The sequence below is a fragment of the Triturus cristatus genome, chromosome 1_2 (assembly GCF_964204655.1).
Source record: "Triturus cristatus chromosome 1_2, aTriCri1.1, whole genome shotgun sequence".
In the NCBI taxonomy this organism is placed as follows: Eukaryota; Metazoa; Chordata; class Amphibia; order Caudata; family Salamandridae; genus Triturus; species Triturus cristatus.
This window is the reverse complement of record NC_140580.1, coordinates 176,910,203-176,936,295: the sequence shown is the minus strand read 5'-3', so window position 1 is coordinate 176,936,295 and position 26,093 is coordinate 176,910,203. Positions and strand designations below refer to the sequence as shown.

General features: G+C 44.9%; 1 protein-coding gene across 5 annotated transcripts in view; it reads right to left on the bottom strand.

Annotated features, from left to right (window-relative positions):
* Window positions 1–26,093, bottom strand: part of XPNPEP1 (X-prolyl aminopeptidase 1) — a 384,359-nt gene that overhangs the window by 308,198 nt on the left and 50,068 nt on the right. For all 5 annotated transcript variants that reach the window (XR_014961064.1, XM_085603445.1, XM_085603448.1 and 2 more), the window contains one exon: window positions 21,509–21,572. Coding sequence is in view for 4 of the 5 variants with exons in the window: in XM_085603445.1 (XP_085459571.1) it covers window positions 21,509–21,572 (64 nt within the window). In the remaining variant the exon portion in view is untranslated. The remainder of the gene's footprint in view (window positions 1–21,508; window positions 21,573–26,093) is intronic.

Below are 26,093 nucleotides of genomic sequence, written 5' to 3'. Positions count from 1 at the left end.
GGCAACACAACAACAACAAAAACTAAGATGTGACATCACAAAAATAATCAGACATCCATTTTGGTTTAGAACGAGTACGTTTGGTACTACAACTTGGTTCCTCAGATTGATTTTCCTCATGAACCCCACCAGATGACAATTCTACATCATTTTGCTGAACACAAGGAAATGATTCTTCATTACCACTTCCACTCGGAATAACCATGTCATTATTAAGACAATCATGACCAACGTTAACACAATTAGGAGTATTAGAATCAATTACATTCCCGTCCCCCTCTGAAGTAATATCCCACTCAGAATGGGAATCATGTGATCGGTTAATTACCAATGGAGGAGTTTGGTAATGAAAGTTTGGAGGAGGACGAAAAACAGCAATTCTTTTAAGGTTCCAAACTTTACCATCTGACAATTGGACAGCATTTCTTAAAACCTTCTTAACCTGCAAGGGTTTAAAATATTGACTTTCACCCTTGCTAGTTTTCCAAGGCTTCTTGACCCTGACCCAAGAACCAACTGTTACACAAACCTCCCTAGTATTGTGTTTTTTGTTGTACACTTCATGATGCATGTTACATTTATTAACTATCCTGGATCTAACAACATCAAAAGGTAAAGCAGTAGAAGTACTTTCCAGTAACCATTCAGGATTGCATTTCGTTCTAGCACTTCGACCTCTCATAACTTCAAAAGGTGTTACTTCCAAGGATTCATGGGGTGTAGTTCTATACATCCATAAAGTCTTGAAAATTTGCACCTCCCAGTCACAACTGTTCTGAACAGCCATTTGAATAGAGTTTTTAACCCCTTCAGTGCCCATGACGAGATAGTCTCGTCATGGAGCGCGGTTGCGCTGTGCCCATGACGAGACTATCTCGTCATGAACCCCGCCCGCTAATGCAACGCCCGGCACAGGGCGGGGAAAGGGCGGGGCACTGAAGAGGTTAAGAACTCTGTTGAATCTTTCAACCATGCCGTTACCAGAAGGGTTGTAAAGCGAAGTCGTCCTATGTCTAATGCCAGCTCTCTTAAAATATTCTTGAGTTAAGTTGGACATGAATTGAACTCCATTGTCAGAGATAACCTGAACAGGTAAACCCTCTTCAATGAAGGTTCTATCCAGAAATTTTAAAACCTCTTGAGAGTCAGCTTTGTCAACCACCTTGATTACAGGCCACCTGGAAAAAACGTCAATGAGTGCCATAATGTATTTTTTTTTTTTAATACCAACTGGACCCATGATGTCAACTGCAGTGGTATGCCATGGCTTTTCAGGAATGAAGGACTCACCCAATTTTGGCCTTAAGGTGACTAAAGATTTGTCCGACATGCAGCAAGGTACACACTCACGCACAATCCGCTCAACCACAACATCAATACATGGCCACCAAAACCATTGCTTGACCCTCTGTTTGGTTTTGATAATGCCACTGTGCTCCTCATGGCAAAGCTTAACAATTTTCATTCTCATTGAAAGAGGAGGAATAACTTTATCACCTCTAAAAATGTACCCCTTGGTGACAGAAAGCTCATGCCTTATTTCCCAAAAAGGTTTAAATGCATTAGGAAGCTTATTTTTACAAGGCCAACCCTTATTCATGAAAATGATTAACTTCTGCAGAGTGGCATCCAATCTATAATTATTAGACCATTCAATCTCATCAAAGTTGGACAACCCTTGATTGTGAATCAAAGCAACTTGTTCATCATCCGAATCATAAGAATCACACTCATGCATTTCAATGGGAAGTCTCGACAAGAAATCCGCAATGACGTTCTTTTTCCCAGGAACAAACAATCTGATAAATGTAGTCCTGTAACCTCAATGACAATCTAGCGATTCTAGCCGAGGCATTCAATATCCCTTCCGTTGTCAAAAGTTTAACCAAAGGTTTATGGTCAGTACGTATCAAACAAGACCTTCCCCAAATGAAAGATCGAAAATGATCCATTGCCCAAACACATGCAAGGGTCTCTTTCTCAATAACGGAAAATTTCTCTTCAGAAGGAGACAGAGCACGAGAAGCATAACCAACAATGTTCTCATTCCCTTCTGGTCCTATTTGAGACAAAACGCCACCTAACCCCTTATTACTTGCGTCTACCGTGACAATATTGTCTAAATCAGGGTCAAATCCCTTCAGAGCTGGGGCTTCTACAATGGCTCGTTTGATAGTATCAAATTCAGACTGGCATTCTTTACTCCATAAAAACCGTACATTATTCTTGAGAAGTTGTCTAATGAAGAACATTCTTGCGGAAAAATTCCTTACGAATCTGGAATAAAATTCAGCTAGACCTAGAAAAGACCGAATTTCTTCTTTGTTCGTGGGGTTTGGTGCATCACGAATAGCCTCTAATAGAGAACGTTTAGGAGAAATACCCTCTTTACTAATGGTGTGACCTAAGTAAGTGATAGATTTCATTGCGAATTTACACTTGGAATGCTCGACTGTCAAACCCTTGGACTCCAAAATTGTAAAGACTTCATCAAGGATTCTATCATGTTCTTCCCTATTGGCCCCAAACACAAGAATGTCATCCTGAAAGCATCTTACATTTTTAATTTGACCAAATAAGTGATACATCAGCCTTTGAAAAATAGCGGCAGCAGAGGCTAACCCAAAAGGAAGCCTTTTGTACTGAAAACACCCAAAAGGGGTGATAAAAGCTGTTAACGCTTTACTCTCCTCTGCAAGGGAAATCTGATGGTAAGCGGCAGAAAGATCTATAGTGGAAAACCATTCTGCTTTTTTCACTAAGGACAACATTTCTGAAATCTTGGGAAGAGGAAATGTATCTACAATGATATTGTTATTAAGATGTCTTAGGTCCACACACAATCTTAAATTTCCATTGCTACGTCTTGCCACAACAATCGGAGAAATCCATTCGGCGGATTCAATACGCTCAATGATGTCCGCCTTGACTAACTTCTCTAATTCTTTCTCCACATCATTTCTGAGAAGAACGGGAATCTGCCTCACTTTTTGGATTTTCGGACAAGCATCTGATTTCAATATAATGCGATGTTCAAAATCATTCAGGTTCCCTATACTCCCACTGAAAACTTTTTGAAATTTCTCTAGCAACCCTTTACAAAACAAATTGTCTTCATTAAGTACCATAACCGGGTCTGGACTGTTGGGGTTGAGCATTATATCCAGTTTCCCTTGATCCTTCCAACCTAACACAGAAGGTCCCTTCTTGGCAACATATAATTTGCTAGTAGTCTGTCGATTCTTAAAGACAAACAGCAATGACCTGTACCCAACCATGTCAATTTTTTCACCTGAAAACCCCACTGGTTGAATGTCAGGTTCTAGGAGTTTATTGCCTAAACGTGCCGCAAAAAGAGATTTCCACGTCTCTTCATCTACTATCGTATACGGTGAACCTGAATCCGCATACATTTGTACAGAAATACCACCTATGAGCATGGAACATAATGGCTTTTTAAGAATTTTATCACTGTTATCATAAATGTTCCAAATGAATAGCTCCTTAGGATCCATGTTTTGTGAACTCCTAGAGTCACTAATGGTAAGTTTTTTTATATTGTCCTCACATTCACTAGAGTCAATCAATTTCATCAAGACATTTAACCTTCTCTTTCTTTTTCCTATTGCAGACTTTAGTAAAATGGCCCACAATACCACAATTCGAGCATCGTTGCCTTAAAGCAGGACATGTTCTACTCGAAGCTAAATGTGAAGGACTGTCACATCGGTAACATCTAAAATTGCTGCCCCGGTTGTACTCCTTTTTTTTTTAACTGTAGTGTCATTTTTAATTTTAATAGAGTTTAGATTTAGAATGGAGCGAATTTGTTTTAATTTTGCTAACAACTTCTGCAGAACTCTCTGCAATAGCAGCATCACGTTTAAGTAACTTTGCACTACGACTGGACATTTCAGCTTTTCTCACTATGCTTAGAATATCTTTTAACTCAGCATCACCGTTAATACATAATCTGTATTGGACAGCAGGATCTTTGTTATGCATTACTACCTGATCTCTGATGAATTGATCGACCAAATGATCAAACTTACAGTCGTCTGCAAGTTTCCTCAGAGCTGAAACATACTCATCTATAGTTTCATTGGCTTCTTGTTTTCTTTGAAAGAATTTAAATCTTAAAATTCCAATACAGACTTTAGGTGCAAAATATGTATCAAAGTCATTTACAATTGCATCAAATACATTTGCGTCCCCACCACCTAAGGCTTTAGTCATTTCCTCATAAGCTTTAACCCCCCTGGCCCAACGGAATGCAACAAAAGTTTCTTCTTCCTCTGTGGTGTCATTTTCCCGTCTTCATCAATAGTGTCGATAAAGTTGTGAAAATACGCCTTCCATTGCGACCACTTCATGCATGGTTCAGAACCGGCGGGCCAGAATGCTTGAGGAGGCTGAATAGAGTAACTTTGACTCGTTATGTTAAAGATTGGCTGAAGGCAATATCCAAAAACAAGGAAATAAATAAAATAAATTTGTAATCAATAAATATATTAAAAAAAAAAAAAACAATTGAGCAAGTAACGTGAAGGTTTGCTCAAATAATTGCTCAAAAGTTATTTATAAGAATAAGGACGGTAAAGGTGTGCACATCACCGAGTTGTTTGAATAACTGGGAAAATGTGCTGTTACTATTAAAGTTAGTAATGAAGATGACGATGATTGTACTACCAATTCCTTGAAGAATAAAAAAAAAAGTGCTATTCTCTCATAGAAAGATGTAAGGGAAGAGTTAAACGCAGAAAATTGTTTTTTTTAAAAAAAAAACACATTGGTGTGCACATGACCGTAAGCGTTGACTGTGCACTGCAAAGGCAAAAGGAGTCTTTGATGCGCTTGTATTAAAGGTGCGCGCATCACCGTGAATAAGTAATACAGTGTTGCTTTCACGAAAATACGTGGCTCCTTTAAGAGAATCCCAAAATGGTGGCACGCTGGGTTCACGCAACGTGAACTTGCACGTCACAGCAAGGACGTGACCGAAGGGGAAGGCGAACTCTGCTGACGCTCCGAAGTGCGAGGCGCGGCAGTTAAGGGCGCTCGAGGTGGAACGATAGATTTTTGAACGAAAACATGCCAAAAGGAGAGAAATAGTGAGTAAAAGTTCCCTTTTTTTCCAAAGAGGATACGACCTGTGGTATGTTCGTCTTCTGTCTTCAGCGAAAGTATATTCTTCCTTTTTTTTTTGATGAGCGGAAACCACACGAATAGCAGGAACGGATAAAATGCTCGTAAATCAGCAATACGGCAGGAAACTTGACACGTAGGTTCTTCCTTTTCAACTCGTCGCCAATTGTAAAGTCAGGGTCGGAGACAGGAATCCTTTTAAGTATTTATTCAAGATATACAGCATCAGCAGAGTAACGCCTCCGCTCTCTCCTTGGCATACAATCTAACTCCCCCACACTCTAGAATCTCCCCCCTCTCGTGGACAGTCCCACGAGGAACACAAGTAAAGCACGAGACAATTAATATATAAATAATACCCCAGGACATAACAGTAATTTATATTTTTGTGGCTGAGGCTGCCTCTGTATGCATATCATGGTAGTCTGTTCTTCAGTTATTGTTCCTATATGTTTTCCTTCTGGCAGCTTTTGAACACATCATTTACTCTGCTGTGTGGAGAGCGTTTCTACCCATCTTCCTCATGCAGGCTTCTCTGACCAGGACAGTATCTTCCTCACAGTGTGGCACCTTCTATCCTCTCCTCTCCCCAGTCGGTCTCCAAGGTTTTGCTCCTCTCCATGGCAATTTTCGCGGGTATGGAGATGGAGATGTGTGTGTATATATATATATATATATATATATATATATATATATATATATACACACATCTATCACTGGCTCTTAGGTGTCTGCTCCATGAGAATCCATCGTGGGTTTTCGTTTTCACAGTGCTTTGATCACCTGGAGTGTCCTGACCTATCGGAGCAGGACAACTGACTCAAAACGAGGGCGGGAGACCCACTTGAGGTAAATCCTGGCAGCATTGATAAAGTTTGGATAAAACGAAACGCATCTGCATAAATGCCGGAAATAAATGGATTTTTAACAGTTTTCCCTGGAGTCTCGTTGGTGTTCCTCTCCTTGTTAATTCAGGGGGATTGGCACAGATATTAGGGGTACTGCCACGAATACCCCTTGGAACACCCACTCCAAAAGGCGTCCTGTTTTTTTGGTGGCAACTTTTGGACTTCACTACAGAACTCTGTGGTAAAAACAGGACACGCCGCCCGCCCGCAACTTGACCCGACACGAAGAGTCCCTTCGATACTACGTGGGAAGAGTGCCGCTTACCTAGGCAGCACACTTGGGTGCGAGTTGGGATCTGTGACGGCGGAGTGAGGGACACGTTAAACTGCTACACCGCCCCCCTGCAAGAACTCGGTGAGCACTGTTGTGATTAGGGCTGACACCGCCCACTTGGGACTGCACTGGCTCTTGGGTGTCTGCTCCATGAGAATCCATCGTGGGTTTTCGTTTTTACAGTGCTTTGATCACCTAGAGTGTCCTGACCTATCAGAGCAGGACAACTGACTCAAAACGAGGGCGGGAGACCCACTTGAGGTAAATCCTGGCAGCATTGATAAAGTTTGGATAAAACGAAACGCGTCTGCATAAATGCCGGAAATATATGGATTTTTAACAGTTTTCCCTGGAGTCTCGTTGGTGTTCCTCTCCTTGTTAATTCAGGGGGATTGGCGCAGAGATATATATATATAAATATAAATAATCTACTGGCGGTCGCCAGTAGATAGTTATAGTTAGGATCGTGTTTCCATAGGAAATCTCAAAATTCTATTTTGAATAACTTTGACGCCGGGTGACGAATCCTCGCGAAATTTTCAAAACAAATGGGGCGCTCCGCTCAGCTCCTACCCTGAAAGTCTCGGGGTGATTCGTCAAGCGGGGGCCGAGAAAAAAGGGGGGTCCCAAAACGCGTTTTCCCCATGCATTTTTCCATAGGACCTTTAGTCGAAGGTACAGCCCGAACGGCTGAACAGAATTACTTGAAATTTGGCAGAGAGGTAGTCCTCAGGTCAGGGAAGTGCCTTTTGCAGGTCTGGTGTCAATCTGTTCAGTATTTCCTGAGAAAATAGCATTTAAAAGCATATAAATATCTATGAGCGCGCACAGTGCGCGTACGGTGCCGTGCGCGAGCGAAATTCTGATTGGTTGATAGATGTCGGTAAACATTCGAATCGGTCGAAATCAGGAAGTGTCGGCCGCCATTTTGTCTCTCGCACTGAAAAGGAAAGGGGGAAAAAAGGTGGAAAACGTGAAAAGGGGGCAGGGAATTATAGTTATCTGAACTAACTATAACGGGGGAATTTCATTGGTTTTTTACGAGTGAAATATCCACCTAACTATAACCTGTGTGAAGAACAAGTTACTTACCTTCGGTAACGCTTTTTCTGGTGGATACAGTATCTGCCTGTGGATTCCTCACCTTGTGAATATCCCCTGCGCCAGCATTCCACGGAACTTTTCTTCCCCAGCATTCCACGTCGACGTGGGCGACGTCACAATACACCGGCTCCGCACGCGACTCCGATCGACGTCACCGGAGCCATAAGAAGCCCACGTCGGCGTGATGACGTCAGTTCCACCCATTTTTTCCCCGTGCCTTCGAGGCGAACAGGTGGACTAACGACAGACTCAAAGTATACACAGTATACAATACACCAACACATATGCATAGCATACAAAGGAAAAGAATGCTAAATAAACAAGCATTTCCTACAATTGCACAACAAAGCATAAAAACATTACCACAAGACCTATTTCATGGTATACAAAGGTGGACAACGGGGAGGCGGGTGGGTAGGTGAGGAATCCACAGGCAGATACTGTATCCACCAGAAAAAGCGTTACCGAAGGTAAGTAACTTGTTCTTCTGATGGATACATCTGCCAGTGGATTCCTCACCTTGTGAATAGATTCCCACAGCAGTCCCACTCCCGGAGGAGGGTGTCCACCTTCTTATACCAGAAAATCTTGCAAAACAGAGCGCGCGAAATGGCCCTCCCTCCTCATCTCAGAGTCCAAGCAATAATGCTTTGCGAAAGTATGGAGGGAGGCCCAAGTCGCGGCCTTACAAATATCTGCCACAGGAACACCCCGGGCCAGAGCAGATGTCGAAGACTTAGCTCTAGTAGAGTGAGCACGAATACCCTCAGGAGGAGTCTTACCAGCCAGGGCGTAGCAGATCTTGATGGTCAGTAAAATCCATCTTGACAGCGTGCGCTTGTGCACCGCTTTACCTTTAGAACGACCAACGTAGCTAATAAAAAGCTGGTCATCAATACGAAAGTCCTTGGTCCTGTCCAGATAAAAACTCATAGCCCTCTTTGGGTCAAGGCGATGGAGTCTTTCCTCTTCTTTGGAAGGATGAGGGGGTGGATAGAAAACAGGGAGGGTAATAGACTGCCCCAAATGGAAAGGAGTAACAACTTTTGGCAGGAAAGCAGCCCTGGTCCTGAGAACCATCCTTTCAGCATGTAAGGTAAGAAAAGGAGGTTTGGAACTAAGAGCTTGAAGCTCACTCACCCTCCTTGCCGAGGTTATGGCTACAAAAAAAACCACCTTAAAAGACAACAGCCTCAAAGGACAACTATGTAGAGGCTCAAAAGGGGACCCCATTAAAAAGGTTAAAACAAGATTAAGGTCCCACTGAGGCATTACAAATGGAGTAGGAGGAAACATGTTTGTAAGGCCCTTGATGAACCTCAGAACAACCGGAGATTTAAATAGCGAAGGTTGATCTGGGAGGCACAGAAATGCCGATAAGGCCGAAAGGTAGCCCTTGACCGTGGCCACAGCAAAACCCTGCCGAGCCAAGGAAAGAGCAAACTGGAGCACATTGGACAGACGGGCCTTTAACCCCTTGCATGCCCGCCCCTTTCCCCGCCCAGTGCCGCGCCTTGCATTAGCGGGCGGAGTTCATGACGAGCTGGACTCGTCATGGGCACAGCGCCACCGCAGCCCATGACGAGTCCAGCTCGTCATGGGCACTGAAGGGGTTAAAGGATCAATGGATCTCTCTCCACACCACTTTACAAATTTAGACCACCTGTAGGAGTAAATGGACTTGGTGGAGTGTCGCCTGGCCGATAAAATAACGTCCACCACATCAGGCGGGAGAGAGAAAGAACTCAGGTTGCCCCGTTCAATCTCCAGGCATGAAGGTGTAAGCTCTGGAGGTGGGGGTGTAGAACCTGCCCCTCCGACTGCGAGAGGAGGTCTGCCCTCAGAGGGAGACGGAGCGGAGGGCAGGAGGAGAGGTGGAGAAGATCTGTGTACCACACCCTTCTTGGCCAATCCGGGGCGACCAATATGACTTGGGCCCGGTCTTGGCGAATCTTCCTCAGAACCCGAGGAATCAAGGGTATAGGAGGAAACGCGTAAAGGAGTCGCGAGCTCCAACTCAACTGAAACGCGTCCCCCAACGCCCCCTGCATCGGATACTGGAGACTGCAGAATGACGGGCAGTGCGCATTCTCGAAAGTGGCAAACAGATCCACCCGAGGTGTCCCCCACGTCCGAAAGACGTGACGAACCACCTCCGGATGGAGTCTCCACTCGTGGTCGGCGGAGAACTGCCGACTGAGACTGTCCGCATGCACGTTCAGAACCCAGGCCAGATGATTTGCCATCAGACAAATCTGATGGTCCTGAGCCCAGGACCACAGACGCAGGGCCTCTCTGCAGAGACAAAGAGACCCTACTCCTCCCTGTTTGTTTATATACCACATCGCTGTCGTGTTGTCCGTCAGGACTTGAACAGACCGACCGCGAAGGGAAGGGAGGAAGGCCTTGAGTGCCAAACGAATCGCCCGCAATTCCAGAAGGTTGATATGAAGCAACCTTTCCTCTGGAGACCAAAGTCTTTTGATCTCCAGATCCCCCAGATGCGCACCCCACCCTAAAGTGGATGCATCCGCTATCACCGTGGCCACCGATGGAGGTAGATGGAAGGGCTTTCCTTGAGACAGATTGCCCTCCACGCTCCACCAAGACAGATCCGCCGCAGCTTCTCCGGAGATCTTGATCGACTCCCCGAGATCCCCGTTGTGCTGATACCACTGACTGCGGAGACACCACTGGAGCGCCCTCATGTGCCAGCGTGCATGGTTGACCAACAGAATGCAGGAAGCGAACAGACCGAGCAGGCGAAGGACCTTCAGAACTGGAACAACCGCTCCATTGTGGAAGAAAGGGACCATCTCCTGAATGTCGAGAATCCTTTGAGGAGGAGGGAATGCCCGACACACAGTAGTGTCCAGTACTGCCCCTATAAACAGGTTGCGTTGTGAGGGCACCAGGTGAGATTTGGGCACATTGATCGAAAAACCCAAGTCGAACAACAGCTGAGTTGTCACCTGCAGATGGCACTGCACCATCTCTGGGGACTCTGCCTTCAGAAGCCAGTCGTCCAGGTAAGGGAAAACCGGGACACCTGACCTCCTGAGATGAGCAGCCACCACCGCCATCACCTTGGTGAAGACTCGAGGTGCGGTAGTAAGACCAAACGGGAGGACCGCAAATTGGTAGTGTTGCAACCCAACCGTAAACCGGAGATACTTCCTGTGCGACTTCAGGATTGGGACATGGAAGTACGCGTCCTGCAAGTCGAGCGACACCATCCAGTCTCCTTGCTGCAACGCTTGAAGAACCTGCGCAAGGGTCAGCATCTTGAACTTCTCCTGTTTCAGGTAAAAGTTCAAGATCCTGAGGTCCAGAATTGGACGCAATCTGCCGTCCTTTTTGGGAATCAGAAAATACCGGGAGTAGCATCCCTGACCCCTTTCCTGCTCCGGAACCACCTCTATTGCACCCTTCTGAAACAAGGCTAGAACTTCTTTCTGCAGGAGAAGCAGGTGGTCCTCCGAGCAATAACCTTGGCAAGGAGGGTAAGGGGGAGGAAACTCCCGAAAGGGAAGGGCGTACCCAGTCTCTACGAGGTTCAAAACCCAAAGGTCGGTTGTAACAGATTTCCAACCCCGTAGAAAGTAGGACACCCGACCCCCTACAGGTCTTACATGATCCGGGATGGGGGATCTAGGGCTGCTTCCCTGAGGCCTCATTGGGAGCAGAGGAGGAGGAAGAAGAAGAGGGGTTGCGTCCAGAACCTCTCCGACCCCTTTGTCTCCCTCTATAGGACTTATAGAGGGGATTCTGCTGCTGCTGCTGCTGCTGAGGCTGCCGGTAAGAGCGAAAAGACAATCGCCCAAAGCCCCTAAATTTCCGAAAGGACGAACCCTTTGGTGGCACTTGCAGACCCAAAGATTTTGCAGTCAATCGGCTGTCCTTAAAACGCTGAAGGGCAGAGTCCGCCTTCTCCCCAAACAGCTTCTGACCATCAAATGGAAGATCGACCAGAGTAGCCTGAACATCCGCCGAGAAACCAGAGTTACGGAGCCAAGCCTGCCTTCTTACTGCAAGAGTTAGGTACACAGGGGTAACCCTTTAACCCAAGGAACCTGGGCCTCGTAAATATATATGAACAATGGTTCCGTAGGGGAATTAGTATTTACAATGAAGAAAAATCAATAGAACAAAAACACAGCAATCAATGATCTAGCAAGCAATTAATCTTAAAGACTGAGTAATACTTCAAAAAACGTAACAATTTATTTTTAGTATTTCATATGAATTTTAAATCATTCATCAACTCCTTTAGATATGTACAAAAAATATACAAACGGGCTGTATATACAAAAATATTTACAAAGCAACGACGCAGTGACAAAGTGAATAGGGTGACTCAGTGTAATAGTGCAAAAGTGGATATTTACAATGTTGATAAAATACGAAAGAAGTTGTTTTAACACAAAAAGTCCTCGGCTAATTTGTGGATAGGTAATGAGCCTTGTATAGCACACGTCCTATAATCTGTATGTACAAGGTATTCCAATTAGTGCAGGACTGTGGAACCGTCAACGTTTCGACCCTGTGTCGACCAGTTGTTCTATATGGTCATGTCGGGTCTTCTTCAGGACAATGGGGATGTATAACAGCCTGCATGAAATAAATATAGATCAGTATCTGCTGTGTTAAAAGTAAAGTTTGGGAAGGTTTAAGTTTCCCATAAACTCACCCAAATAGCGGTGAAGGGACCGGAGTCGGACAGTATAGCGTAGTGGCAGTCAAAGGAGAATACCTATCGACATATGTGCACATTAGTAATCAAGTTCTAAATGCTAGTCTTACTTAAACACCAAATGCCACAAGTAAAAATATTAATTTTTACCAATATCAACGAAGGTCTAGGTTCTTCTTCGCCTAGTTATCTACTCTTGTTCTCCTTTTGTCATTCCGGTCAACGCGCCAGCTATCAGTCACTGCAAATTTGAACGCAGATAGGGATATTCAGAATAATGGCTATAGAGTTAAGGTAAGGCGCCACTAAAGCTTAGTGGTCTATAAGAAAGCTCACCTGACTTCAGGATAATTTATTTAGCAATGCTGGAGTCTGGGACATCAGGGTATCACTTCAACTAGAATAAATCACAAATCAGCCCTCATTAAGTATTAGGCTAGTATGCTATGTGAACATTTCAAACATACTGAACTCTGGAGTCATCACGGGCTCGAATTCATACAGAACGCAAGCGTAATTGCGTGCGAGTCGTGTCGTAACGCTAGTTCATCATTACCCCCTCATTGTAATAAGTGTAGATCGAATACGTATTCAGACAAGTGTTGTAATTTCTTTCCTTAAAAAATGACCCAAAAACGAGTGATAGCATGAACTCAGTTTAAGAGTTCATTGAAGTGCGTGAACTAAATCTTTAAGTCTGCATTGCGGGAGTTATTGCAAACAAAAACTAAAGGTCCATACGGCGAAGGTTAAATAAACCGGCTATAATTGGACATCGTCGCTTCATAGCCGTTTGAAGCCGTATATAGAGGAGATCGCTCCTACCTGATGTTGGAAATGTATTCTCGGAGTCTCCGGGAGTCGGTATGAAGCACGCCACCAACCTGACCGTAAAACGTGCAGCAGCTAAATAGTAGCTGTTATGGATAAAGAAATAGGACTCGAGTTCGTCTCCGTTGTGATTTCATAGTTTCACAATTTTTCAATGTTATGATTGGTGCCTATTTAATTAATAGAAAGCTCCAAATACGGCATTTAATAAAATTTAGACCAACCCAGCTGGGTCGTGTGCGATGTTGGTTTGAAAGAGTGTTCAAGCAGGAAGACCATTTTGCTCAGCCACACGGCTCTAGTTAGCCTGCCAGTGCGCCTAGAGGTGGTCCGTTTTTTACAGACGAATGAAACTGATGGCTCACCTCCCACAAGTAATGTAAATAAACAAACAGTACTTTCCATTGTGAAAGTGATGGTCCACCTCCCAAAAGTAATGTAAATAAACAATCAGTACCTAGCAATGTGGGCATTTAGATATAAATATAAAAACGAATGAAACTGATGGCTCAACTTCGAAAAGCGATAGAACAGTACATAGCAATATAGGCATTTAGATACCACATAGCCCATTTCAAGATATTTGTAAACAAAAACCATTGTGTTAAGAACAATAAATCAATTGACACGCCGATGCCGATTGAGTTATCCATATTCTGCGATTAGAAGCAGTTATTCCGAATACAGTCAGGGGTCATAGATAGAGCTAGCCCCAAGCAGTTATTTGGACCCATCTATATATATATATATATGATAACATTTGGGGGCTATCGTTATTTACATTGCATATCATGCAGCAAAAAAACGAAAGTGAAGGCTTGTCATCATATAAGCGTTGTATACAACATTTCATCGTACATTGGTGACAGGACAAACAGGTGGTCATAGCATGTATCTTCAGAATAATGTCCGGGGAACCATATCAGTAAATTGGATTTCATACAAAATAGCCATCATGAGCATATTGATATCAATACATGTGCATTAAAGTGGTCATGAATTTAGACTAAGGACTGTTGGCGAACTTCCCAAAGTTTATCAAAGACAGGGTAAGTGGTAATTAAGTAATTACCTAAAGCATAGCATTCCCAGTTGTTTGTTGGTCTCTTCATTTTCGTTGAGCCCTGTCTTTACAGAGTCTAGGGAGTGAATCCACCTACACTCCTTATAATTGAGCATGGAATGGATATTCCCACCTCTCGGGTGCAGCCGCACCCTCTCAATTACTGTCCATCTCATGCTATCTGGTAGATGATTGAAACTCAGGAAATGGTCTACTAGAGGTGCACCTTGCGTTCTGCATTTGACCCTACTCATATGCTGCAGAATTCTACATTTGATTTTTTGTGTAGTTTGCCCTACATATACTTTATCGCATGGACAATAAATTGCGTAGATAACGTTATTACTGTTGCAATTGGTAAATGTAGGTCGTGTGAAGTTTTTTGTACCATACACGAAAGACATACCCTCTATTGAAGAGTCACAAGCTTTGCAGTTGCCACATTTTTTATGTCCCAGGATAGGTGGCAAAGATAGTTGAGAACGTAAATCTGGTTTAGGGGGACCATGAAGGTAGGCACTGACTACTGTATCTTTTATACTCTTGCCACGTTTGAAAGCAAATAATGGTAATTCTGTGGTTTATTTAACCTTCGCCGTATGGACCTTTAGTTTTTGTTTGCAATAACTCCCGCAATGCAGACTTAAAGATTTAGTTCACGCACTTCAATGAACTCTTAAACTGAGTTCATGCTATCACTCGTTTTTGGGTCATTTTTTAAGGAAAGAAATTACAACACTTGTCTGAATACGTATTCGATCTACACTTATTACAATGAGGGGGTAATGATGAACTAGCGTTACGACACGACTCGCACGCAATTACGCTTGCGTTCTGTATGAATTCGAGCCCGTGATGACTCCAGAGTTCAGTATGTTTGAAATGTTCACATAGCATACTAGCCTAATACTTAATGAGGGCTGATTTGTGATTTATTCTAGTTGAAGTGATACCCTGATGTCCCAGACTCCAGCATTGCTAAATAAATTATCCTGAAGTCAGGTGAGCTTTCTTATAGACCACTAAGCTTTAGTGGCGCCTTACCTTAACTCTATAGCCATTATTCTGAATATCCCTATCTGCGTTCAAATTTGCAGTGACTGATAGCTGGCGCGTTGACCGGAATGACAAAAGGAGAACAAGAGTAGATAACTAGGCGAAGAAGAACCTAGACCTTCGTTGATATTGGTAAAAATTAATATTTTTACTTGTGGCATTTGGTGTTTAAGTAAGACTAGCATTTAGAACTTGATTACTAATGTGCACATATGTCGATAGGTATTCTCCTTTGACTGCCACTACGCTATACTGTCCGACTCCGGTCCCTTCACCGCTATTTGGGTGAGTTTATGGGAAACTTAAACCTTCCCAAACTTTACTTTTAACACAGCAGATACTGATCTATATTTATTTCATGCAGGCTGTTATACATCCCCATTGTCCTGAAGAAGACCCGACATGACCATATAGAACAACTGGTCGACACAGGGTCGAAACGTTGACGGTTCCACAGTCCTGCACTAATTGGAATACCTTGTACATACAGATTATAGGACGTGTGCTATACAAGGCTCATTACCTATCCACAAATTAGCCGAGGACTTTTTGTGTTAAAACAACTTCTTTCGTATTTTATCAACATTGTAAATATCCACTTTTGCACTATTACACTGAGTCACCCTATTCACTTTGTCACTGCGTCGTTGCTTTGTAAATATTTTTGTATATACAGCCCGTTTGTATATTTTTTGTACATATCTAAAGGAGTTGATGAATGATTTAAAATTCATATGAAATACTAAAAATAAATTGTTACGTTTTTTGAAGTATTACTCAGTCTTTAAGATTAATTGCTTGCTAGATCATTGATTGCTGTGTTTTTGTTCTATTGATTTTTCTTCATTGTAAATACTAATTCCCCTACGGAACCATTGTTCATATATATTTGCCTTCTTACTGCAACAGACGACCCCATGATCCTTGCCACGGAGTCCGCAGTATCCAATCCTGACTGGATAACTTGCCTGGCAGCCGCCTGAGTGTCAGCTACAACCTCCATGAAGGATGACTTATCCCCTTCAGGCAACTTTGGGGCCAAGGACTTAATGGAATCCATAAGAGCATGCACGTAACGCCCCAGCAGGCATGTAGCATTAGTGGACTTCAACGCCATACTTCCTGTTGAAAAGGTCTTTTTGGCCGCCTGATCAGCTTTTTTGGATTCCCTGTCAGCTGGAGACTGAGGGAAAGCACCGGAAGCATGCTTGGAGCAAGAAGCCTGCACAACCAAACTGTCCGGGGACGGATGAGAAGATAAAAAGTCAGGGTCCCCTGGAGCAACCTTGTACCTCCTTGCCACCTGCCTACACACTGCAGGAGAAGAAAGGGGCTTCTTCCATACCTCTAAAACCGGCTCCAATATGGCCTCATTGAAAGGTAGCAACGGCTCCGATGTCGCAGTTGGAGAATGTAACACCTCTGTGAGTAGGTTGGACTTATACTCCACAGAAGGCAGCTGCAAATCCAGAAGCTCTGCTGCTTTCTTAATCACCACGTGATAGGGAGCCAACTCATGAGGAGGAGAAGACCTGGCAGATGCGTGTTCCCACTCTGGGGTCGTATCCAGCCCACTGGCATCCTCAATGCCCTCGAACTCGTCCGAAGAAGAATCAACCTCGCCTTCTTCCACCTCACGAAATCTTCTTTCCTCCAACACCCTCTAGGGCTTCCCTCCTCGACCGGATTCGGGGAACCGACGTCGGCGACGCCGTATGCGGCGTCGGAGGAACCAGAGGAACCGGCGTCGACGGCGCCAGACACGGCGCAGATGGAGTCAGCCTCGACGTCGATGGAGTCTGCTTCGGCGTCGATGGAGTCGGCTTCGGCGTCGATGTAACCAGTCTCGGCGTCGAAGGAGGCCCCGAAGCCTGCCGAACCTTCCGAGGTCGACTCGAATCCACAGGCGGCGCCGGAAACTTCCAAGAAGGCGCCATCGGCATAAAGGGCATAAAGGGGGCCTGAGCATACTGCTGTGGCACCCCCATTGTAAAGGCCATCGGACCCACGGGACCAGCTGGTGCTCCGGATGGGTAGGCCGCCCTATTAAAAATGCCATACATAGCATTCAAGAAATTAGCCGAATCCGTACCTGGGGCCGGGAACTGAGGCAAAGGAACCTCTTGTGGGGCCTCCGGCTCCGGCTCCGCAATATCCTCCACTGGAGCCTCCGAACCTTCAGGTACTGGAACCGACTCTTCCTGCTCCTCATGCATAGAAGCATCCGACTCCACACGAACCGGAGTCGACGTCTTAGACGGAGCCGAAGACCTCGTCGGAGACTGAGTCGGAGTCTGCTTTCCCAAAGGAGAACCTTCCGGCGACTTCGAAGGAGAAGGAGAAGGAGACAAACCTCTGCTCCGACGTCGATGAGACGACGCCGACCTCGACCTCGACTTCTTGGACTTCGAGGATCGACGTCGAGAGTGTTTACTCTTCTTATGGTGTTTCTTCGACCTCGACGACTTCGAAGTCGATGACTTCCTCTTCGATCTCTCCTTCTTCCTCCCTCTTTTCTCTTCACCAACCTTCTTCATAAAGAGTTTGGTCTTCCTTTCCTTGAGTGCCTTCGGGTTCATGCTCCTACAGCAACCGCACTCCTCCATATCATGCTCCGAGGAAAGGCACCATAAACAATTCTGGTGTGGATCCGTCATCGACATCAGGCCTCCACACTCCCTACAGGGCTTAAAGCCCGACTTCCTAGTCGAAGACATTGTCGAAGAAAAGAGAGATACACGACCAAACTACAAAGTAGCACTGGAGAAAAACCGTTGCGCGTCGAAGGCGCGGAAAAAAGGGAACTGACGTCATCACACCGACGTGGGCTTCTTATGGCTCCGGTGACGTCGATCGGAGTCGCGTGCGGAGCCGGTGTATTGTGACGTCGCCCACGTCGACGTGGAATGCTGGGGAAGAAAAGTTCCGTGGAATGCTGGCGCAGGGGATATTCACAAGGTGAGGAATCCACTGGCAGATGTATCCATCAGAAACCTATGGTTTTTTAAGTGAATATATATATATATATATATATGTATGTATATATGTATATATATCTCCATCCCCAAGGCCTCTCTGCCACCTCCATGGTTCCCACCAGGGAACAGCTCTGACCCCTGCTGTCCTCCTCGACTGTCTCCTCTAGAGCCCTCTCAAGGTTGAATCGTTCACCTCCATGCCCCTCCAGCCTCCTCTGCCATTTCCCCTGTTCAGGCACTGGTCCCTTCCCCTCCAAGGTCCCTCGGGCTGCAACACCCGCAATCTCAAGGGTGACTCCCCCGCCATGACCGCCCCCCCCCCCCCTACCATCGGCCGCACCACCCTCATGGTCGACCCCAAGCCCTCAACCCACAGTCCCTCTGCAGGCGGCCTCTCCCTTCTTGATCGCTCTGGAAAGGGCACTCCCTCGTGGTGGAGTGGCCTCTCTGTGAGGGCCTCTTTTCCTCAAAGGCTGCTCCAGGTGGGCATCTTGTGATCTGCCCTCCACAAAAAGTTACTGTGGAGGGCATCATTAGTTTTCTTTGTGGAGGGACATGGGCTGTGGCTCCCCACCGCACATAAGCTTCATTTACACCTTAGCTTGTCACCTCTGGGGAGCATCACCACCAGAAGGATGGGGTCTAATCGCCCATGTAACGCACCTTTGTCCCCTTCCTCCTTCCCCCAGGGACAGTGACCGCAGTTACCAGCCACTCAGAGCCACTCATGCACACAGAGCGGAAGGAGTGGGGTGGCAATTATCCTACGAGGATGACTTTTCATGACCTGACATCTTCATTTGATGCATCTTAATGCTCTTCCATGAGGGTTGGAGCAAAATATGGGGGATGTAATTGAACATGTGAATTTTTAGGTTAAATATTATGTGCTTTGTTAAGAAATGTTACTGGGTGTATGCATTGGAAACATCAATTGAGACTACTTGTACCCCGTTACTCTTGTGAAGTAAATCCAAGCTCTGTCCTCCCTTAGAATCCCACCAACTTGTTACTCTTGTTTTTAGTCTGCTGTTGAGTGTTGGGAGTCCATGACACTGGATTTCTCTTTCCTGTTGCTGCCATCTCAGTAGGGCCTTAACTACTCTTATTCAGGACACTGCCCCTCTTCAGGTCACGTTTATCCCTCAGAACTTTCTGCCTTTCCTGGAAAACCGGGCACAGCACAGGAGGTGGGAGGGCATCTATTAGTGCCAAACAATCTCCATCTACTGCTATGCTGAGACACTTGTCACAGGGGTGGCTGACCGGTGCTAAAGAAGTCCTATCGGCTTCGGAGCCCTCAATAGGTCTCGCCTTTGGGACCTTATAAGTGTCTAGCCATGCAACAGTTCATGTTGTTGCACCAAGGATATTGTGCTGGATAACTAAACACTAATAAGGTCCCAAAAGCGAGACCTATTGGCTATGCCAATGCTTGTTTAGAACTTTTGACCTGCCCACCACCAGCAGAATTGACAGGTGAAGCCTCATGCCCTGGCTCACGCTGTCTTGTTCCAACAGCAATCTTGACAATGAGGCCTCGTGCTCTTGAACGCACTGCACTGGTCTTTGCGCTTGCTGCTTTACAGCCACAAAACAGAGGAAGTTACACGCACCTCTACACACACCGTTGTTCGTTATTACATATCACAAAGGACAGACACCATGCCACCAGTCCTGCACAGCACTACTTGAAACCTGTATCTGTGTACCTCAGGACAGCCCCACATAGGTTCAGCAATTTCACATAAATTGGGTGAACAGCAGCACTCTCCTTACTCCGCCATGAATTTCAGGGGCACCGCTGTGCTGAGCTCCTTCAATGGTGGCACGTTCAGTGCATTACGTTGTTACCGCCAGTAAAAGTAACTTGAATAACTTGTAGATCCATTTATACATTCCTGCATGGGTGCTCCACAAAGGATCTTAAATCCGAATCGTTGCCAAAATGTGGTAGTTAATAAACCCACAAGAAATATGAAGCAAGACGTTTATTGGAGCATCCATACATGTATGGCAAAGCAGAGCAACTGAACTAGAACACTCCTCACAATTTAGAATGTACATTGAGGATGGCACCAATAACCTCAAATGATAATAGCATCACGTTAGACTGTCTGATGAATGTACACACTAACTACAAAGGAACATTTGATAATCTACATTCTAGGTTAACCATCTATATACAAACTACTACAACAACGAGGGTGCGCACCTGCACAAAATGGTGTCTCTGGGTGTGTCTCCTAGAAGTAGAAATAGCAGAAATTAAAAAACACTCCCTCCGCAGAAAAGCGTAGCAACCAGAGAGTGAAAACAGTGACCAAACTTATGGTTACAAGCAGTTTCTAATTAAAATACCTTTGCGCTTAAAAAAATAAAAACTAAACACACATAGAAAGATGCCAGCCTATGAGACTACAGTGCTGAAATCTCTCCCACAACATACACTAAAAGCAAATACACCACGTATGTGAAGGAGTCACAGTAAAATGCAATCTAAATATGTCCACATAACAAACTGAAATAATAGCAACAGACTTCGGACTAAGACTAATCTAATAGAACAATTTAAAATAATAACCATGGATTTCACACTAGCTAATACTAAATTCTGTGTCCATCAATGGTAACAAATACCCTTCTCAATTACATTCCAAGAATGTCTCTGTGGTCGTTATTTTTTGCCAAGAGAATTTTTTGAAACCTTACGATTGTTTTTAATAAATGACTTTTGCTTGCTTTCCCTTTCGTTTTAGCGCTCTTCCAATTAAGTACACCTGTCTTCAGTGACTGTCAAAAATTTCTAATATGTACGTTGAGTTATTGCTGCGATAGCCGCCAACAACAATCCCCACCTGTGTCACAGCTAGTAATTAAGACAACTCTTTCCAAAATGGCTTCAACGATACGTATCTTTAGTGAGGAAAGATACATGTTCTACCTCAATAGGTTCAGAAGTAAGCTCTGCATTCCAAATTAGACTGTACCATCCTTACATCACTACTAACCTGTTACATCACAGGTCTGTGCACAAGCAACAACCTCACGCTGTCCCACTCCTTTGCTAGAGTATCCGTTTGCTGGGATCAAGCGCACATAGTGCACAGTAAGTTCTTGGCGTTTAAATATCATTTCTTCAGTACTGTAGCTTAGTTCTTGATATCAAGGCTCAGTATTCCCCCCCCCCCCCACCCCCAGTACTGATTAGGCAAGGGCTGCCACGCAGTTATTCTGGAAATTCAACGACCTGCACTAGTGTTTTAAGTCTGAAACAGAATGGAGTTTTGACATAGACTTTAACAGAGAAGCTGTGCTATAACAAACCAGAAGAAAGCCCGCTATTCAGCAACTGCCAAAGCAGATTGGCTTCCCAACACAAAAGCTCCAGTGTTATCACAACAGTGTTGGAGCATCGAAATTAAGAAATTGTGCACAAAGTCTGTGGAGACTTACCCGCCGAGCCATCAAATCCAGATATGAACTCACGCCTGCAGTCACAGGGCGCAATGTATTCACTCTGCAAAACAGAAGGTCACAGTACATGAAAGACACCGAGCACAAGAAATTCATAAATAAAATAATCTATATATAAAAAAAAAAAATCTTTTTCATGCGGAATTGTAATGAATAGCCCCGAGTGTTGTTTTTAGAGGTCCTAGTTAGGATAGCGGCAGAGAAAGCAAGGTTGACTATTTTTTTATTTCTAGTCGTAACCAGGTGTACATTTTAAATGAAAATGAAAACAAACTGTGCTTAGTTAATAAGAAACATGCAATAAAGAAAAGCGATCAGATTAATGGGACCATTTTGTAAACATTTTTTGAAATTCAGAAATCTATGAATTTCGGATTATCTGGGGATTCACAAAAGACCAAGAGAGAACACATGGATATCTATACATGTCTTAGATTTCCACCAGTGCTTCTACTCTGACCTTTTCCAAGGTCAGTTAGTGCAAAATATTTGTTTTACATGGAGCAATCCTTCCTCCAATAAGCCCCTGAATGTTATGGTTATCACTTTCTATTACCACCACATGATGAACAAGTAACTTACCTTCGGTAACACCGTAGAAATTCTAACTATCCGTAGACTCCTTACCTTAGAATAATCCACAGGTGTCAGACTGAATCCGGAAGATTACAGAACAGTACCCTATGCGCCGGTTGGTGGCATCATGTGATTCCACGTGACGTTGTGGAAGTGATTGACACGCTACCTATATAGTCACCACCTCGGCGCACTGATGTAAGTTACTTTCATAACTATCCACACTAGGAGTGTGGAGCCACCATGAGCAATAACCACTGGTGTGACAAACTAAGGCGCTTAAGAGGATGTTCCCTATACCGCAAATGGTTCACAGACTGGGAAGGATGGGTTGGTATGGAATGTGTGGCTAGATTCATTCTCTACCAGATAAGGCGTTACCAAAGCTAAGTAACTTGTTCAGCAGTTAGAGATTACTAGACACGGATTCCTTACTAGAATACATACCCAAGCAACAACCTCCCCGGAGGTGGGGCTGCGAAACCAATTAGATCAGAAAGTCCTGCAGTACCAAACGGGGAAAGCACCCGTCACAATGCACTGGTCTGTTAAAAAAATCCACTCACCCACTCGCATTGTCGAGCAAGATTTATTCAGGACAAGCTATTTTTAGGACTACTCCCCTTTCTGGAAAGCTGAAAATCCTCTAACCTCAGACACAGAACAAAAAGTAAATGTAGGGAGACAAACTGACTTTTGACCTCTGTCTGTGAAAGCAGAGCAAATGGGGCAAGATAACAAGATTTAAAAGAAGCTTTATTGCTCACAAAGTGAAAGAGCAATAAAAATGCATTTAAATCTTGCTAACTTACCGTTGTCGCTGATGGGTCGGATAGCAAGCATAAAAATGGTAATCTTACCCAAACTTCTATACCCATTTGTTAACATACCGATGCCGCTTAACACACACTTCTTCCGGAAGTTAAGATCACACATTCTAGAACTGGTGTGGTCGGAAAAGCAGCCCAGAGCGTCATGGAAGCTACTGACAACTACCATTTATTCAGGGGGGGCTGGGGGCTCCAGACTTCGAGTTATATGCCTATAGCGCCCAGGCACAATTTTTACATTTCTGGCAGCACCCAACGCCCTTTCAAACACACGTGGCGATAGAAATTGACAGAGCAGCTCCTGTTCCGCTGAATGCGGCACTCTATCAGCCCTATAAAAGACCCCACTTGGAAATAGACACAGTAGAAACCATGAGGTGGGCCTGGAGAGGGATAGCAAAGAGGGCTCAACTCAAAGAACTGTAGGCTCCCTCTATGCCACTAGGGGGTAACCCATTGCTCACCCCCTTAATGGATAAAGCGATCGCATCACGGGCCAAGGCACATGCGTTGGAAAAGGGTGCCGATCTATATCCAGATGACACATTCATAACGCTACAACAGATGTGCAGTACGCGTGCACCCACGGCATCGGACACGCTATTGTATTATCAGCTTAGGGCCGCTTGTCGCGCTCGATATATGTCCTTCCCACAGGCACCTACTGCCTTACCTGCGCTAGAAAATGTACTGGCGAATCCATCGCCTCGCAAACTGATCACGCGTATCTACAGTATTAGGCAAAAAGAATCACCGGTTATCGCGTGCACATCTAGGGCGGAGTGGGAGGGAGACTTGAACCTTGTCATTACGGACAAACAATGGCAATACTGCTGCTCACAGCTGAAAAAACTATCACCTAATTATAGACTTCGGCTAATACACTTTAACTTTCTACTTAGGCTCTATCGTACGCCTTCGCAGCTGCGTTGCATGGGCATTCAGCCAGATGCGAGATGTTGGAGATGTGGGGCCCGAGCGCCACTTTCACATTTGGCTTGGGACTGCGGACCGATAACGAGATTCTGGGAGGACGTCATCGAGCAGGTCAGACAAATTACAAATAATCAGATACAGGCCACTCCACTGACGGTACTGTTGGGCTTTGTATCTGAAGTGCCCAAGAGCTCCAGAAATCTTACGGCCATGTTGCTATTGCTAGCCAAGAGACAGGTGGCATTGGAAGAAACAGGAGCCCCCTACAGTGGCTGCAGGGGTGAATACGGTAATTTATTGTAAAGACCAGCTTTCTACTTACTGGGAGCTAATGCCTAGCAGATCCCGGCCGGTGGACATCTGGAAACCATTCGAATCCTGGCTGGGAGCAGGGGGGTCAGATCTTCTAAGAAACTAAGCGGCTGCGAATGGCAGATCACGCCGTACATTAGGGGCCACTACCAAACCAGTAGGGCTGACATTAGAAGGGAGGGGACAAAGAGGAGGCTGATCCACAGAACAGCGTAACAGTGAGAAGGGGAAGTATGGATGGGGCGTGTTGGCCGCATGCACCACACGACGAATAGGGTGACATTGCATACATCGGGGCAGAGCAGGTGGGGGGTAGTTGTTACAGTAAGATTTATTAAACATAGATTCATGGCATAAGCTGTAAGAGTGTCACAAACAAAACAGGAGGAGTACGGTGTCTATGTGTTGTACATTGCTGCCGGCTCGTTGGGTTGTAGGCAAAAGAGCTGTGTTCAGTTAACAAAGCAATCACATAATACTTGCTGCCAGCCCCCGGGTTGTAGGTAAACAGCTGTGTTGACATACATTTTCTAATAATAAAAAAAATTATATAAAAAAAGAAATCTTCTGTAATGAACTGTGGAACCACCTTCATGCATTTATGAGTGGGTGCATCAGTGTCACAAGTGGTCTGTGAGTGGGTGCATGAGTCTCTGAGTGTATAACTGACTGGGTGCAGAAGTCTCTGAGTGGGTCTATGAGTGGGTGTCTGAGTGACTGAATGGGTGTGCGAGTGTTGGAGTGGATCTGTGAGTGGGTGTATGATGGTCACAATGGGTCTGTGAGTGAGAGCATAAGTGTCTGCGTAGGTGAGTGAATGGGTGCATGTATGAGTTTCTGGGTGGGTCTGTGAGTGGATGCATGAGCCGTGAGTGGGTGGGTGGGTGGGTGCTTTATATCGGAGTGAGTTTGTGAGTGGGTGTGTGAGTCCATAAGTCTTAGAGGATCGGTGAGTGAATGTGTGAGTGATTCATGGGTGTGTGAGTGGGTTTATGAGTGTCTAATTGGCTCCAGAAGTGGGTGTATGAGTGAGCCTGTGAGAACATACGTGAGTCTCCGAGTGGGTCTGTACATGGGTGTGTGACTCTCCGAGTAAGTCTGTAAGTGGGTATGTGAGTACCCAGGTGGGTCTGTGAGTGGATGTAAGAGTAGGTATGAGACTGTACGCATGAGTCTTTGAGTGGGTCTGTGCATGGGCGCGTCACTCTCAGAGTGAGTATGTGACTGGATGGATAAGTGTGAGTGGGTATGTGTATAAGTGTCTGAGTGAGTTTGCGAGTGCGTACATGAGGGTGTAAAAATACATATTTTTTATATTTTCACTAATGTTCGTGATGACTTCGCTATATTTGCAATGTCCCCGTGATGGTACACGCGGGCCGCACTGGCGGCACTGCGTCATTGCAAACATTGTGCGCGATTAAAAAAATCTATTTTGGACACAACTTGTGTCACAAACACACCCATTCCCCAAACATGGGGTCAGAGTATCTCTACCGTGACCCGTAATGTTAGCTTTCACAAACTTTCCCGAACGATAAAATGGTGGCCGCAACTTTCTATTCAGGTTGCATCCAGTCAGTCACAGCATTCCTGATGGCACATGCATCGGCGATTAATCGCTAAATATCCACAGCTAGACATATATCTATAATTTTCGGCTTAAGTTTCTCAAAAACGACTGAACGGATTTGCACCAAATACCAAAAAGCACAATCTGCGTAAGATCTATTTTTGTGCCAAATTTGGTGTAATTCCGTCCAGCTGTTCAGGCTGTAGACAGACAGACAGACAGATAGAAATATCTCCTCTCTCAATGCTTCAATATACAGTCCAATACATACAGTGGTCTGGGTTCATTTAGGTATGAGGAATTACATCATCATTGGTGGGTCCACAGGCATGATAGG